The sequence below is a fragment of the Clarias gariepinus genome, chromosome 18 (assembly GCF_024256425.1).
Source record: "Clarias gariepinus isolate MV-2021 ecotype Netherlands chromosome 18, CGAR_prim_01v2, whole genome shotgun sequence".
Lineage (NCBI taxonomy): Eukaryota > Metazoa > Chordata > Actinopteri > Siluriformes > Clariidae > Clarias > Clarias gariepinus.
Genome location: NC_071117.1, coordinates 997792 through 1015666, shown reverse-complemented (window position 1 = coordinate 1015666; position 17875 = coordinate 997792). Strand labels below are relative to the sequence as shown.

The 17875-nt window shown below is 40.6% G+C and overlaps 1 protein-coding gene across 1 annotated transcript in view; it reads right to left on the bottom strand.

The window, feature by feature from the left end:
* LOC128506942 (integrin alpha-M-like) overlaps positions 1 to 17875 on the bottom strand; it is a 100222-nt gene that overhangs the window by 33499 nt on the left and 48848 nt on the right. Inside the window, exons 19-22 of the mRNA XM_053477553.1 lie at positions 13595 to 13717; positions 1551 to 1618; positions 1008 to 1149; positions 756 to 857 (exon numbers count right to left, since the gene is read on the bottom strand). Of these exons, the coding sequence (XP_053333528.1) occupies positions 756 to 857; positions 1008 to 1149; positions 1551 to 1618; positions 13595 to 13717 (435 nt within the window). The remainder of the gene's footprint in view (positions 1 to 755; positions 858 to 1007; positions 1150 to 1550; positions 1619 to 13594; positions 13718 to 17875) is intronic.

Genomic DNA, 17875 nt, shown 5'->3' with positions numbered 1-17875 from the left:
CAGAGTACCTGTTCCTTGAGAGGAGGGGTAGTTTTCCTTGCCAACACATCATGGAAAATTACCCTCTACTCAAGGAGCAAGTACTGTATCCTTTATATAGTAAATTAAATAGTAAATTTATAGTAAGTTAAATAGTAAATTTAAAGGATTTGCCATTTAGCTAGTGGACGTTTTTAATGAAATCGTCAACATCTCCCAGACCATTGCTGTTGTTCGGTCATGCACCACAATCCTCTCCATACCCTTTAAGTTCACTTATACCATGACCAGTGTGGGTTTTAACAGCAAAAACAACAAATCAGCATACTGAAATTAGGAACTAACTGAAGTCTGGATCAGAGCCACAACCTGTTTCTGAACATGGACAAAACTAAAGAGATATCGGTTGGTTTTGAGGAGAGCACAGAATGACCACTATCCACTGAACATCCACATCCTGTTTAGAGATCATCAAGAGCACCAAATTCCTCCATTTTCACCTGGTGGAGAACTTTAATTGGTCCATTAAGCTCTCCATAGTGAAGGAAGTCTCATCTCTACTTTTTGCAAAGGCCAAGGACAGTCCCTCTCATTTCTTCTCATCCTCACTAAATTCTACAGAGACTATAGACAGAGTACAGGTAGTCCCCGACTTACGAACATTCGAGTTACAAATTTCTGCAAAAACAAATGGACTGCGGTTTGCATCTAACATTCATAGATGTTAGTGTGTGGTGTGTTTTGTTAAGTTAGTACATATGTGTATGTGCTTTTACCTCTGTGTTACTGCGATAAACCGGTAAACTGATACTGCAGGTGGTTTTGTTCAGCGCTCCTTCATCACGATCTCCACAACTGCTTCGAGTCCTTCTGTTTTGCTGAATCAATCACAATCTTAATCAGAGTCACAATCAGTCAGATTCACAGTCACAATTGAAATCAAAGTTAGTAGCACCATGTGTATGTGAATCAGAGGCAACAATTAATGAGTAACAGAGTGACAATGTGAGGGTAAAGAAGTGCTGTACCTTGATGGTCTTGAACAGAGAAAGTGATAATCCAGGAGGGTAGAACAGAACCACGCTTGTGTTGAACGAGTCGTCTCCTGTGTTCAGTAAAGTCACATGGATAATAAATGATGCCTGATCCACCACCAGCAATGTGCTGTTCCTAAACACACACACACACACACACACACACACACACACACACACACACACAAATTTTCTTCTGTATAAATTACAAATATTCATTTTAAAATGCACATGCACACAAAACCTGCAATAACCTTTATACACACACATTTCTTACTCTATTCTGAGTGTTTCCACTGTATCACTGATATAAAGTCACAGTCATTTCTTACAGTTATACTTCACATAAGCTTGTAGTTCTTAATGGAGAGTGAACAGTATCAGTAACCCTCTGGAAATAACACTATACACACCAACAAACTAGAACATATTCTGTGTGGAGGAAAATTGGAACCATAAAATTACACATTTTAGGTACGAAACTAGAACTTTAGCAAAAACATAGAATTACAAAAATTTTAATTATTTGATTCTTACAGAAAGTTAAAGTTCAGCTGCAGGTCTGATACACAGGTCGTGTTTTTGCAGTTAATCTGAAAGGGAACCTGAAAATACACATAAACACACAAACACACACATAGTTTCACAACTATGTAAATTATTTCCTAATTCAGTAAAGCTCATTTAAAATTGTAACATTTTAATACATATTTATACATACAATTTTTTTTTACATTTCATATAGATTTCATACACAAGTTAAGTAACTACAATAATAATAATAAAATAAAGACATACAGTGGAACCTCGGATTGGGATAACGTGGTTTGCGAGTGTCCACAAGATAAGCAAAGATTTTTAATAAATTTTTGACTTGGAAAACGTCTCGGGTTACTTTTGCCTGTTCCCTGAAAAGGCAGGAATGAGATGCTGTGTGAAAACGCTATGGGAAACATCTTGTCATGTTGCCAGGTTGTGAAGCATGTGTGTATCAAACACGCCAAATTTTGGCTTATATAACCTTGGTCGGGTGACGTCATCTGATGAGACGCACCTGCAGGTTATAAATAGGAGTGAACCGGAAACATTCTTTAGATTGATTTGTCTGAACGGACATCCGGTCACGTAGGCAGTGCGGCATTGGGACGCAGCATCTCGATCCCGCCTTTTCAGGGAACAGGGTTAAAGCAAAGTAACCCGAGACGTTCCCTTTTAAAGGCTACACTCGATGCTGTGTGAAAACGCTATGGGAACGAGAATACCAACGCCGCCGCACTGCAAGTGTCTGGACCCCAAGGTTGTGTAGCGTGTGCGCACAAGGCCGAGAAGGTCTCAGAACTACTGTATATCTGGCAAGCTGATTCGAGGACCTGTGAGCCCGGAGTGGCATGAACATCCAGATTATAAAATCTAACAAATGTATGCGGAGAGGACCACGCGATCGCGTCACACACTTGCTGCAGGGGAATACCTCCTGCTAGTGCAGTAGATGAGGCGATCCCCCTGGTTAAATGAGCCCTCATTCCTAAAGGCGAAGTGAGCCCACGCGCCTCATAGGAGAGGGCAATAGCATCTCTCACCCAGTGTAGTGGCGACCGCCCCCCCCAGGTTTCAAAACTCGGGCCGGGGATGAAATATCGTCCCCTGCGCCTGAGACAGAAGATCCCACCTCATTGGAATCACCCATAGTGAGCCGTTGAAGAGGGATACTAGATCCTAGAACCACGCTCTGGTCGGCCAACAGGGCGCTGTCAATAAGAGGCACAAACACTGTTGATGGACCCTCGCCAAGACTCCCGGGAGCAGAGCTATCAGGAAAAGCGCATAAAGGCGTAACCAGGGCCATGTACGGGCCACGGCGTCCAGACCCGGGGTAGCTGGAAGAGTCAGAGAGTAGTAAAGGGGACATTTGCTGATCTTGCAAGGCAAAGAGGTCCACCTCTTCTACCTGAAATCTCTTCCAGATTGACTGACTATTTTGGGGTGGGGTTTCCATTCCCCATGTGTCAGAGATTGAATGGACAGAACAACTGCTCCCATATTTATATGCCCTGGAATGTAAATCACCCTGAGGGACAGGAACCTGGTGCGCTAGCTATTTAGCGGCGCGAGCACAGTCCGCCCTGGCGATTAATATATGAGACTGCCATAGTGTTGTCCACCCGCACTAGGACATGGTAGTCTCTCAACTGCTGGAGGAAGTGCTTAAGGGCCAGAAATAGAGCCATCATTTCGAGGCAATTGATGTGCGAGAAGATGGCCTTTTCAGCTCCCTTGGGCTGGACGGTCATCTAAGACCGCACCCCAGCCCATGAGGGAAGCGTCTGTCTTTAGCATCTGCGGCGACAAGACGAACTTAGAGTGGGACCCAAAGTCAGAAACCGGGGTCTAAACCACATAGGAAGGGTACGAAGCACCTGGCGCGTAATCTTTATTAAGGATCGGCCCTAGAGTGAAATCCCCTGGTTCTTAGCCACAACTAAGATGCTTTTATGTGCAGAAGGCCCAAAGGTGTCACCGTGGATACAGCTGCCATGAAAGCTAAGATCTTTGAAAGTGATGGTCACTTTCTGGTCTAGCTTGATTTCCTTGAGGGTGCCGAGAATGGATTCGACACGAGTGGGAGACAGCTGTGCCCGCTTATGATCGAATCCCATGTGACACCCAATATGTTGTCCTCTGAACAGGAAAGAGCACGCTTTTCGTGGCATTGGGTCTTAATCCTAAGAAACAAAGAAGAGCTAGGATGACATGCTGATGTCAAATCGCTAGCTACTGAGACTGGGCCAGCCAGTCGTCTATGTAATTCAAATACGGATGCCCTGGAGTCGTAGGCGCCAGAACTACATCCATGCATTTCGTATATGTGCGGGTCAGAGTGGTAGACCAAATGGAAGGACCCGATACTGGTAAGCTTCACCCCTGAAAGCGACCTTAGGAACCTCCTGTGTTGTGGCAATATTTCTATATGAAGTAAGCGTCCTTCAATCGATTGTCCCAAATCAATTGCTTCGTAGGATTTGAGAGCAATCACTTTGACAGTCAACATTTTGAAGCTGTATTTAGTTATTTAAGATAGCGGAACAGCCCGCGAAAATCTAAAAATTAGACGTAGCTCCCTGTCCCTCTTGGGAACCAAGAAATACTAACCGTAGTAGCCTGACTTTCTGTCTCGTAGGGGAACATGTTCCATGGCCCCATTCCCTAGCAACTTCTGTCAGCAGATGCGCACTTCCCGGTTTCACGGAAGTGGAGACCACGCCGTTGAAACACAGAGGGTGATGTGAGAACTGCATCCTGTAGTTTCTCTCTACAGTGCTTAGTACCCAAGGAGATATGCTTGGCAGTAGTTTCCACGCTGCCAGTTTCTCTGAAAGGGGCAAAAGTCTTGGCAGCTTGGTTAAACGGGGGGGCGATGTTAGATGTTCGGCATCCTGAAACATGGCAGGAAAAACTGAAGAGCTAACACTGGAGACTGGTGTTGCCCGAAACACCAGTGGTGGCGGAGCAAAAACACCGACCTCCTGGGGTGCCAGGGAGAACACTTCATTCTCGAAAGGAATTCTGCATGCCTCTCCCTATTGGGGGACCACCCCCATGGTCCTGGGCACATGAACCTCAGGGCTTCTTTGTAAAGAAGACAATATGCCAGTCTGAGCTCTTTTGAGGCGGATTGCGAAGCGCGGCACGACGCATCCCAATCTTTACGAGGGGGTGTCCGGCTCAAAAACACTCTCTGTGTGTTTCACGCCTCGCAAGTGTCAGACCCGGTCGAGACTGAGTGGACGACAGTCCCGACTCTTGAGCACGGCGGAGAAGAAATTTCCGAAGGCTTGTTCATATAACTTCGCCTTATGAACCTAGTGGCGAACGAATTAACAACACGTAAGGCGAAATAGGAGCATCAAGGAGGAATGCGCGAGATTCAGCCACAAGTCTGTGGCCCGGCGTAATTCCAGAACGCCCTATCTTAAAGAGCCCCACCAGTACTCAAGTCTCTCAGCAGGTCAGCCTGGTAGGCCTGCAAAACCGTCATGGTGTGCAATGGAGCACCAACCAGACCTGCTGCCTGAAAAGCTTTTCCCTCCAGGGAAGATAAAGTCTACACAGCTTGAAAGGAAGTATTAGCTTTTCAGGGAGGATGATGTCCCAGGAGAGAGAGAGCCTGAAAGCGTCTCTTCTATCTGGGCATCATCATATAACCCTGCGCTTTCACCTTAACTATATTTAAACAAATATATAAGAAGATGACAGGAAACACGGGATAAATACAGCTTACTCCATGAAAGGGTTAACTCATATGGAGATTACTAAGAAAAAGGGAGAGAGCGTCGTTGACGACAGAACCTGCCGTCTAATGTTTTTTTTTTAAGTGCTTGGGTGCTATTTCCATCTCCGCGGAGCGAGAGAGAATGTTTATCCTTGCCCATTCACAAGAAGCGCAGCGCAGCGCGCGCTTGCGAGCGGACAGAGGGATTTTCCGATCCAACGAGGAAGTGAGAGATAGGAGTTTTAAATCCATCTCTCACAGCTCTGCTGGATACACGTGTTTTAAGCCCCAGAAATGCGCCGAGGCCGGGTGCTTCTCAAGGAATGCGGGGCGCGCGAGAGCACTTTATTCAAAGCAAGTAAAGTGTAGAGATCGCTCTCCGATATGTGTTATCTCAATTAAAACTCTGCCATATCGGTGAGTTAAACACTTTCTTATTTTGCTGGTTTAAACACAGACGCATACACAACAAGGTCAGTGAAGACAAAAGATCTGAGGAATGTTTCCGGTTCACTCCTATTTATATCCTGCAAGTGCGTCTCATCGGATGACGTCCCCCGACCGAGGTTATATAAGCCAAAATTTGGCGTGTTTGATACACACATGCTTCACAACCGGCAACATGACAAGATGTTTCCCATAGCGTTTTCACGCAGCATCGAGTGTAGCCTTTGAAAGGGAACAAACAAGTCGTGCTTTACAAGCACCAAGTATCATGTATCCCTCATGCGCTTCTTGTTCTGACGCCGAGTGTCACGTGATCACAACTGAGTCAGCGGTTTTGACCTCATAGAATGCTTGGGGAGAGCACACTTCATTTCTTAGTCCTGTCTCCAAGCAGGTGTTTTGTGAGTCAGATCCTGCCATGAGCTCTTACCCAGCACAGTAAAATAGAACTTTTTTGCATCCCCTTTTTTGAAGCAAAGAGGGTTAAGGTTGTTGCTGTAGCTACTGAGCTACTATTGCCCTATAGTGCCTTACAGCAAGCAGACTGACTCTGACCATTTAACACTAGAAGCGCCGAGCAGCGGTCATTTGACCGCAAGGGGGTAAAAAAAGAAATAATACTTCACACTCGTTCAAATTCCAGGACCCTCCTTCCATGACTTTTCCTAGATCTGTGAGCTTAATCACCCTGTATGCTTAAATTTTTAAAATTGCACCAGTAAAAGCCAGTATAAAGCTATTTTGCTCTTATTTACGTGAAATCGCTGACAGCTGCGCGCCGGTCATGCCGTTTCCTGCCTTTTCCAACCTGCGATTCTCATTTCTCTCAGCAGATGGCGCAAGGAATCGCGCATACTATCTATGCGTCATTCAGTGTGTAACTGTCTCAGGTTTAATTCCATATATGCAGTTTATTATATATATATATATATATATATATATATATATATATATATATATATCAGTGAAATGTTGACAATTCGCCATTCATTCTGGCGTTGATAATCAGCGATATTTTATAAGGAGATTTAGAGGATTTAGCTTTACTTTATTTTATAACGTTTCGAGAAAATTCATTAGTTTGTTCATTCTGTTAAAAAAATTCTGTTGCAATTATCTCTAAAAAAATGCAATGACCCATCCTGAGGATATAAAGCTTTATTAATGTGTTTGAATAAATCAGATCTACCACAGCAGATAATAAACTATGCTATGTCATAACCGAATCAAACACCACGACTATGCCTCGTTTCGTTCGTCGGGAACGTGGTTCACTTGGCCGCGGTGTATTATAAACCTGCGGAATGTTTCACTGTTTATGCCCACATAAGATTCATGTAATAAAAGCGAGTGAAATGTGGAAGTGGCCACTCAATGAGAACTAAATCAAAGATTTCGGTAACTACACTGAGTGTATAGTGACACTAAACAGCTGAACAACTTTATCGTTTACCTCTGAGAAAAAAAGCTGTATTTTGTTTGTTTATATTTTGAATTTTTATAACAGTACAAGCAGACACACACACACACATGCACCTCCCCTGAGCCCTCTGTAAACATCCAATCACCGTCGGTATGCAAATAAGTTAAGACGTAGCCTAACGTGGTGTCGTGTCGGATTTCAGCGGTCACGGAGAGGAAAGACTTTGAAGCAGTTGCAGCGTTTTTTCAGTTACAACAAGCACAGCGATGAGTCCACGTTGTTTCACTGGTTATGACATAGTGACACTAAACAGAAATTTTTTTTTGAGAAAAATAGCTGTATTTTGTTTGTTTATATGTAGAATTGAATAAATAAATAAATAACAAGAGTGTGCCATAGTCTATTGTTAGTTTTAATGATTTGGCTGAAACTAATTATCACTACATAAGTACCCCAACACCATTGATCATGAGTTTCAGCTGAAACTAATTCATATGTGTGTGTAATATGTGTGTGTGTGTGTGTGTGTAAGTAATCGAGGCCGGCTCTACGCAGGGCAAGAGGGGCAGCGCCCCCTTAAATATATGTCTGCACATGTTAATATATTCCTAAAATTTATATATTAAAGAAGCGTCCATGGAGTGGACCAGTTTATATATTAATCTAAGCTTGAACTTATCAGCATTGTTTCGTTCAGATTCCGCTTCAGTGTGTTTCTTAATCTTTCCCCACATTTTTGTGTCAAACTATTATACACATATTATATATATGTGTATTTATATATATTATATAACAAATAAAATCGCTATTACTTGACCCTGAAGTTTAGTTTAGCACACAAAAAACAGAAACGTCCTTTCTGGTAAATCAACTGCATATGTGTTTTATTTACAGCAATTCTTTAAAAAATGAATATACATTGTAAAGTACAAGGTAAACACGAGGAAGATTACAAAATGAAAAAACAAACAGTATGTCTACTTTATAAACAGCTTAGTATATTGTGCGTCGAGATGCTGAAATCTCTTGCATGTTGCCCCTATATTTTGTGCTTCCATTCCAAGTGAAGAGATATTTGACTGGCAGCCTAGAAACAAAAGAACTGTAGGTGTGATCACAACCCCCTCCGAACGACCGTGCCATCAATCACTGACCACCTCAGAAGTTCCCTCCAATGTATGCTGATGTTTTGCAAGTTTTTTTTAGCACCATTCAAAGGCTTACAATTCATTGAGTATAGATTACTAGCAGATGACATAAGTTTTGTTTCTGAACATCTGCTGCTTGATTTTTATTTGCTTACGAACACAAGTTCCCTTCACCAGTGTGAATTTTGCCCATGATGCTTGCATCCTTTATTAACATTCCAAGCATAGCTTTGGTGCATTCTTTGAGCATTTGCCACAGACAAGCCGATTACAGGTCTGGCAGATATAAGAGGTTTTGTTCCCTGCACATCTGCCAATTTGACACTGCCTCCTTTTCGCAGGTGGAGAAGGAGTTTCAGGTAAAGGTCGCTTGCATACCATTGCCATTGCCCCTGCTGCCTTTTCCGTTTTCTGTTGCGCACATAGCTCCTTTACCAACTCCAGAATAAATCTCCTCCTGCTTATGGTCACATTCATGCACTGTTTATATAGAATATGTGCATTAATTGCCGCCAGGTCTAGGAGGTTGTAAAACACAGCCACAGGCCAGCGCCGGGTGCCTGCCTTTACTGAATACAGCCGAGCCATTTGATCCATAACATCAACGCCAACTTTAGTGCTGTTGTAGTAGGAAATTGTTTCAGGCAGTTTTTTTTCGCCATTATCAGTTGAAACTGCATGATGCATTGTGCTCAGAACGCATACATTTTTTTTTTCGTTTTGCCTGAAAAATCGTGAGTGTGGCCTTTCCAGCCTTCAACAACCTGGTCGAATATCGTTCAGACTGTGCCTGTGTACAAGGGGGCAATTCTCGTCTGATTTTATTCATTGTGCCAACAATAGTGGTTTTATTCGCCAAAAGATTGTTTGCAAGTCCCAACGAGGTGAAGAAATTGTCTGTTGTTATATTTCTTCCTTTCCCCAGGAAAGGCTCCATAATACGCATTACAACGGTGTCTGATAACCGCTGACCAGCCGCCCTACCGTCGTCTTTCCCTAGATAGGGAATTGCATTCAACATGTATTTTGTTTCAACATCAGCGGCCACCCAGAATTTGATACCAAACTTGTCTGGTTTATTGGCCATGTACTGTGTGAAACGGCACCGCGCTTTAGTAGGGAACAATTGCTCATCTACTGTTATGTTCACACCGGGTGTGTAAGAGGCAATGCTGTTTTTCACAAATTTCTCAAATATCTCCGAGATCATGGCAAATTTATCCTTCACAAGTCGGGCAGCCCTTGTGTTCTTGTCATCAAAGCGCAGATAGCGCATAATGTGTCGAGACATTGTCTCTTTAAAAATAGGCTTTCCCAAGTCAGCGGACCAGTAATCATCCAGATTCATGCTTTTACCGCCCGTGATACCTCTCAAATAAATGAGACCAACGAATGCTTTTAGTTCATCACATGTAAGCTTGAACTTATCAGCATTGTTTCGTTCAGATTCCGCTTCAGTGTGTTTCTTAATCTTTTCCCACATTTCTGTGTCAATCAAACACAGTAGACTGCTCAATGGGCTTGTAATATTGCCCTTGGCATAAGGAGTGGGCCCTGGAGTTTCTTTCATTATATTACACTCTCGCGCTCTCCCCCGAGGGATTTCAGCCTTTTGTTCAACCCATACTGTGCCATCTCTTGCCTCTTGAAATGAGTCCCCTGCACACTCAATTTCAGAGTCTGATTCTAATTCTGAATCAGATTCAAAATTTAGATTTAATTCGCTTTCGCTTAGCTGGATGTTCTAATTCTCAAAAACGTTGAACCTAAAGTAAGACTTATCACACTGTAACTAGAATATTTACAAAACTCAAAGGTTGTTTTATGAATACTAAAAAAAACTAAATTTTCAGTTTACATATACATTACATTTTAAGCAGATGGGCCATAAAACTGATCATATGTTTATATATATATATATATATATATATATATATATATATACACAGTATACAGTGTATATATATATATATATATATATATATATATATATATATATATATATATATATATATAAAGAGTCAAATTTAGGCTTTTACTATAGTGGATTCCAAGGACTTGTAACTTAAAATGTAACGTTTAGCTTAGATTTGGTTTATATTGGTTTATAATCTTATGGTAGAAAACACGATGTTAATTTGACTATATTCATTTACTTAGGTTAAATGAATTGTAAGCCTTTGAATGGTGCTAAAAAAAACTTGCAAAACATCAGCATACATTGGAGGGAACTTCTGAGGTGATCAGTGATTGATGGCACGGTCGTTCGGAGGGGGTTGTGATCATACCTACAGTTCTTTGGTTTCTAGGCTGTCGGTCAAATATCTCTTCACTTGGAATGGAAGCACAAAATATAGGGGCAACATGCAAGGGATTTCAGCATCTCGACGCACAATATACTAAGCTGTTTATAAAGTAGACATACTGTTTGTTTTTTCATTTTGTAATCTTCCTCGTGTTTACCTTGTACTTTACATTTTTTAAAGAATTGCTGTAAATAAAACACATATGCAGTTGATTTACCAGAAACGTTTCTGTTTTTTGTGTGCTAAACTAAACTTCAGGGTCAAGTAATACCGATTTTATTTGATATATATATATATGTGTGTGTGTGTGTGTGTGTGTGTGTGTAATAGTTTTGACAAAAATGTGGGGAAAGATTAAGAAACACACTTAAGCGGAATCTGAACGAAACAATGCTGATAAGTTCAAGCTTAGATTAATATATAAACTTACAGGTCTGGCAGATATAAGAGGTTTTGTTCCCTGCACATCTGCCAATTTGACACTGCCTCCTTTTCGCAGGTGGAGAAGGAGTTTCAGGTAAAGGTCGCTTGCATACCATTGCCATTGCCCCTGCTGCCTTTTCCGTTTTCTATTGCGCACATAGCTCCTTTACCAACTCCAGAATAAATCTCCTCCTGCTTATGGTCACATTCATGCACTGTTTATATAGAATATGTGCATTAATTGCCGCCAGGTCTAGGAGGTTGTAAAACACAGCCACAGGCCAGCGCCGGGTGCCTGCCTTTACTGAATACAGCCGAGCCATTTGATCCATAACATCAACGCCAACTTTAGTGCTGTTGTAGTAGGAAATTGTTTCAGGCAGTTTTTTTTCGCCATTATCAGTTGAAACTGCATGATGCATTGTGCTCAGAACGCATACATTTTTTTTTCGTTTTGCCTGAAAAATCGTGAGTGTGGCCTTTCCAGCCTTCAACAACCTGGTCGAATATCGTTCAGACTGTGCCTGTGTACAAGGGGGCAATTCTCGTCTGATTTTATTCATTGTGCCAACAATAGTGGTTTTATTCGCCAAAAGATTGTTTGCAAGTCCCAACGAGGTGAAGAAATTGTCTGTTGTTATATTTCTTCCTTTCCCCAGGAAAGGCTCCATAATACGCATTACATATAGACACTTGCCCTGCGTAGAGCCGGCCTCGATTACACACACACACTATATATATATATCTTTACACATTTGGAATCTGCATCCACATTTTCTGTTGCATGTATAGAATTAGTTTCAGCTGAAACTCATGATCAATGGTGTTGGGGTACTTATGTAGTGATAATTAGTTTCAGCCAAATCAATAAAACTAACAATAGACTATGGCACTCTCTTGAGAGGGGATATGAAGGTGTTATTCATTTATTTATTCAATTCTACATATAAACAAACAAAATACAGCTATTTTTCTCAAAAAAGTGAAGTTGTTCAGCTGTTTAGTGTCACTATGTCATAACCAGTGAAACAACGTGGACTCATCGCTGTGCTTGTTGTAACTGAAAAAACGCTGCAACTGCTTTAAAGTCTTTCCTCTCCGTGACCGCTGAAACTCGACACGACACCACGTTAGGCTACGTCTTAACTTATTTGCATACCGACGGTGATTGGATGTTTACCGAGGGCTCAGGGGAGGTGTGTGTGTGTGTGTGTGTGTGTCTGCTTGTACTGTTATAAAAATTCTAAATATAAACAAACAAAATACAGCTTTTTTTCTCAGAGGTAAACGATAAAGTTGTTCAGCTGTTTAGTGTCACTATACACTCAGTGTAGTTACCGAAATCTTTGATTTAGTTCTCATTGAGTGGCCACTTCCACATTTCACTCGCTTTTATTACATGAATCTTATGTGGACATAAACAGTGAAACATTCCGCAGGTTTATAATACACCGCGGTCAAGTGAACCGCGTTCCCGACGAACGAAACGAGGCATAATCGTGGTGTTTGATTCGGTTATGACATAGCATAGTTTATTATCTGCTGTGGTAGATCTGATTTATTCAAACACATTATTGTTTTAGCGATAATTTCACGGAAGCGAGTTCAGAACTAAATCGCTGCTCCTGCACCATCCAAGACGTTCAGAAGTTTCAAATAGAATGAAAAAACGAATAAATGTTCTCCATACGATATAAAATTAAGTAGAGCTTTTCTCAGTTGAATATGAAAAAAGATACCGCTGATTATCAACGCGAGAATGAATGGCGCATTGTCCAAGTGCAAGTTTATCTTGGAGCTAAACTATTTGCTCTTGGTGAAAGCGGCATCTAGCGATCATTGTGTGTCAACAACAGCTTCCCATTTAAAACAATAGGCGGTCAAATGACCGCTGAACCGCGTTTTTAGTAGGTGACACTGGCGCGGCGCTTCTAGTGTTAAAAAAAAAAGGTTTGCATTAATTTTCTGACGCGCTCAAGTTCACCAAAAAACAATAGAAAACAGCGCACCTTTTTTACTTTCAAACATTTACAAAATCGGAAATGCAGGAACGCGGGATCCCTTTTCTCAAAACGTGCGTTTTTAAAGGCCAGGGGCCTCATGTACAAAGACTTGCGTTGAATTCATACTAAAACATTGCGTACGGACAAAGCTTTAAACGCAGTAAAAAAATCTAATGTATGAAACACTGCGTACGCGGAATCTTACGCATATTCTCTTTGTACATCCGAATTAACGTGAAATTGAGCGCACGTGCACGAGCGCAAAACCCCTCCCTGCCTCCTCCTCCGTATAAATATGTTAATGACTCCACTTTGGCAAAACCAAACGAAAAAGCAATGGCAAAACCTTAAGCAAAGTTTTTGTGTGTACGCAGCGTTGATACATAAGGCCCCAGATCTGTACCTCACAAATTAACTTAATCAGAGAACAGATTCATCCAATCACCTAGCAAATTCAATTTGATTCAGCTAGTCATTTCACATATAGATCTCATTAGGCCAATTAACTCACAGACTCTGTTTGACCAAATCAACCCTCAGAGTAACAGTGGTGTGCCTCACCTCTACATGAGCAGTGTTTTTGCTGTCAATGTTCAGGATGGCGTTGGAGTAGTCTGGTTGATGATCAAACTGGCTGAAGTTGAGTCGGAATAAGACTGGAGACAACGTGTCCTTCACACAGCTCTGAAATACACAAAAGCTTGATTTGTTAATGTCTTCATCATGATTAATAATTCACTTCAGTTTTAAATCAACTTACAAGAAATTTTTATTCATCACATTATACCATTATACACTGCCTAGCCAAAAAAAGACAATTTTAGAAGGATCAAATCATTTGGGCTGCATCAAGGAAAGAAAACAACAAAAAAAAAAAAAAAAACGGAATTGGTTGGAAAAACCTTTGAATCAGATTAAAACCTGAAAGGAAATAGATTTTTATCTATTCATTGTAAAAAAAAAAAAATACGTAACATGTCACTTATTTCTTAATAAACATGAAATTTGTGGAAGACAAATTTGTGGTTGAAAAAAAGCATGAATGGAGATAATTTAAATGCTTCATGCAGTTGCATGGAAAAACATTAACTTTATTGAAAGTATGTACAATATGCACTTGTTAGTGAAACTAATAAAAAATAAAGACACTTTGCTGGGGAGCAAAAAGACTGGAAGCTGCCTGGCCCAATGTGAAAAAGTAATCCCCCCATGATTTAAATAAATCTTGAATAAACTGTGATTAGCCACATTTTATGGAATATTTTTAATTCCACTTGCCACACCCAGGCCTAATTACTGCCAGACCTGTTGTAAGTGATCAAGAAATCATTTAAATAGAACTTGTCTGACAAAATGAAGCATTCTAAAAGATCTCACATCATACCGCGATCTAAAGAAACAGATGTGAAACAAAGTAATTTATGTTTCAGTCTGGAGAGGGTTACAAAGCTATTTATACTGTAAGGCATTGGCACTCAAGTAAACCAATGGAAGAGCCATTCTCTACAAATGAAGAAAACTTGAAACAGTGGTAAACCTTGGAGTGGCTGGCCTAACAAAATTACTCCAGGAGCACAATGACGACACATTCAGGAGCCAAAAAAAAAACCCACTTCCAAGGCAAATGCCACTGCTGACCAAAAGGAACAAAGAGGCTCAAGAAACATCTTGATTATCCCTAAGACATTGGGGCAAATTAGTTATAATTTTTTACACACACACACAGACACACACACACACACACACACACACAAATCATCAAATCACTATTATGGCATTTAAAAATCTATTTTTGACCCTTTTGTACTTACTCATGTAGGTGAAGCCGCATAGTCTAATGAAAAAACAAAACCTCTTCTTTAAATTGAGAATAAAACACAAATTGCATAAAGAACTTGTCTTTTATAATCATTAAAGCTATCAGTCATTTCTAAAACTCCCATATTGAACTGAATCCTTTGTTATAATCACGTCTCTGCTGAAAGGATTAAAAGAGTTCGCAAAAAATGTGTACAGCGCGAAAAAGAGGATAGTAAGCGGTGTAAGAGCCATATTTTCATTCTTGTGATTTGTTGTTGTGTTTATTTCTATTTCATTAGTTAAGCATTAAGCATTAAGTTTATAAGTTAGGCATTTAGTGTGATAATCATAAGTTGTACTGTGACATTTTTTTATACATTGTTCTGTAACATCATTTCGTAGTTGCATAGTTGCATGTCTATCATGCACGTTAGTTGTTGTTAAGATACGGAAGTGTGGAGAACACAAGCTTTTGACCGTAATCTGCTATAGTATCGTAAACTGAGAGATATAACAAATAAGTTGTTGTAATGATAATTCAAGACCGTAAGCTACAGAACACAGCAAACGACTTGTCATTTTATGCAAGAAACTGTAAGAACTGTTGAAATTTGATGTTGAAAAAAAAACAAGAGACAAAGAAATCAATGGACGTCTGAGTCGTGAGTTACAATGTGTAACAAGAAAGATACGCATCAGGACTTGTGAATAACATGCACGTACAAGTGGGGATGGTGGTTTTACAGAGGGGATGGGTTTTGTCGTTTCCCCCCACATTTCCCCTCAAATCGAGCCTTGTATAGTGCTCAGCATAAATGAGTACATCCCAACATATTTGTCAGAAAACCTTTACTTTCCTTTCAAAATCAGCATTTTCTATGTGACACTATATTACAAAATACTCTCACATGCCGAACATTGATTGCAAACAAGATTTGTTAGTTTGTAAACAGCAAAAAGTTTTTTTCCTAACAAATTCATTTAAGACCATGTTGCAAAAGTGAATACACCCCAATGAAAGTTTAAGGAGAAACTTTATCAAGAATTTAACTACAGTCTAATTCATTAAACAGTTGTTTAGCAGACAGTTGATTTTAAAAGGTCGTCACTTAACGAATACTTCTCATTTTATGCTGTCAGCAATAACACCACATGGAAGAGAAATGTCATGAGATCTGAAAGAACAATAATTTCTTTACACAAGAAAGATGAAGGCTACACGAAGATCAGCAAAGCTTTACACATCAGTCAGAATACTGTAGGAAAGGTGATACAAAAATTTAACAAAGATGGAAATGCAATTATTTCACAGAGACACCCAGGCTGTGCACGGACGTTAACACCTCGACAGGAGTGTCTTCTGATGAGAAGGGTTGAAAAACATCACCATGCAAGTGCACTGCAGTTAGCTAAAGAAGTAAAAAAAACAAACTGGGTTGATTGTTTCCCGTGACACAGCACAGTGTACACCGCAGAGGAATGGCATGCATGGGTTAGTATTAGGGTTAGGGACTGGGACACTGTTACTGGGACTCTGTATTCCGAAGTAATGAGACCAAGATAAATGTTTTTGAAACTGATGGCTTCAAAACTGTATGGCATCCCAAAGGTGATGAGTACAAAGAAAAATGAATGGTGCCTACAGTAAAACATGGTGGTCCTTCTATGGGGCTGCATGTGTGCTGCAATTCAAGAGGTAATGCTCTATATTGCTCTATACAGTGGTGTGAAAAACTATTTGCCCCCTTCCTGATTTCTTATTCTTTTGCATGTTTGTCACACAAAATGTTTCTAATCATCAAACACATTTAACTATTAGTCAAAGATAACACAAGTAAACACAAAATGCAGTTTTTAAATGATGGTTTTTATTATTTAGGGAGAAAAAAAATCCAAACCTACATGGCCCTGTGTGAAAAAGTAATTGCCCCCTGAACCTAATAACTGGTTGGGCCACCCTTAGCAGCAATAACTGCAATTAAGCGTTTGCGATAACTTGCAACGAGTCTTTTACAGCGCTCTGGAGGAATTTTGGCCCACTCATCTTTGCAGAATTGTTGTAATTGTAATTCAGCTTTATTTGAGGGTTTTCTAGCATGAACCGCCTTTTTAAGGTCATGCCACAACATCTCAATAGGATTCAGGTCAGGACTTTGACTAGGCCACTCCAATGTCTTCATTTTGTTTTTCTTCAGCCATTCAGAGGTGGATTTGCTGGTGTGTTTTGGGTCATTGTCCTGCTGCAGCACCCAAGATTGCTTCAGCTTGAGTTGACGAACAGATGGCCGGACATTCTCCTTCAGGATTTTTTGGTAGACAGTAGAATTCATGGTTCCATCAAGCAAGCAAGTCTTCCAGGTCCTGAAGCAGCAAAACAACCCCAGACCATCACACTACCACCACCATATTTTACTGTTGGTATGATGTTCTTTTTCTGAAATGCTGTGTTACTTTTACGCCAGATGTAACGGGACACATACCTTCCAAAAAGTTCAACTTTTGTCTCGTCGGTCCACAAGGTATTTTCCCAAAAGTCTTTGCAATCATTGAGACGTTTTTTAGCAAAATTGAGACAAGCCTTATGTTCTTTTTGCTTAAAAGTGGTTTGCGCCTTGGAAATCTGCCATGCAGGCCGTTTTTGCCCAGTCTCTTTCTTATGGTGGAGTCGTGAACACTGACCTTAATTGAGGCAAGTGAGGCCTGCAGTTCTTTAGATGTTGTCCTGGGGTCTTTTGTGGCCTCTCGGATGAGTTGTCTCTGCGCTCTTGGGGTAATTTTGGTCGGCCGGCCACTCCTGGGAAGGTTCACCACTGTTCCATGTTTTTGCCATTTGTGGATAATGGCTCTCACTGTGGTTCGCTGGAGTCCCAAAGCTTTAGAAATGGCTTTATAACCTTTACCAGACTGATAGATCTCAATTACTTTTGTTCTCATTTGTTCCTGAATTTCTTTGGATCTTGGCATGATGTCTAGCTTTTGAGGTGCTTTTGGTCTACTTCTCTGTGTCAGGTAGCTCCTATTTAAGTGATTTCTTGATTGAAA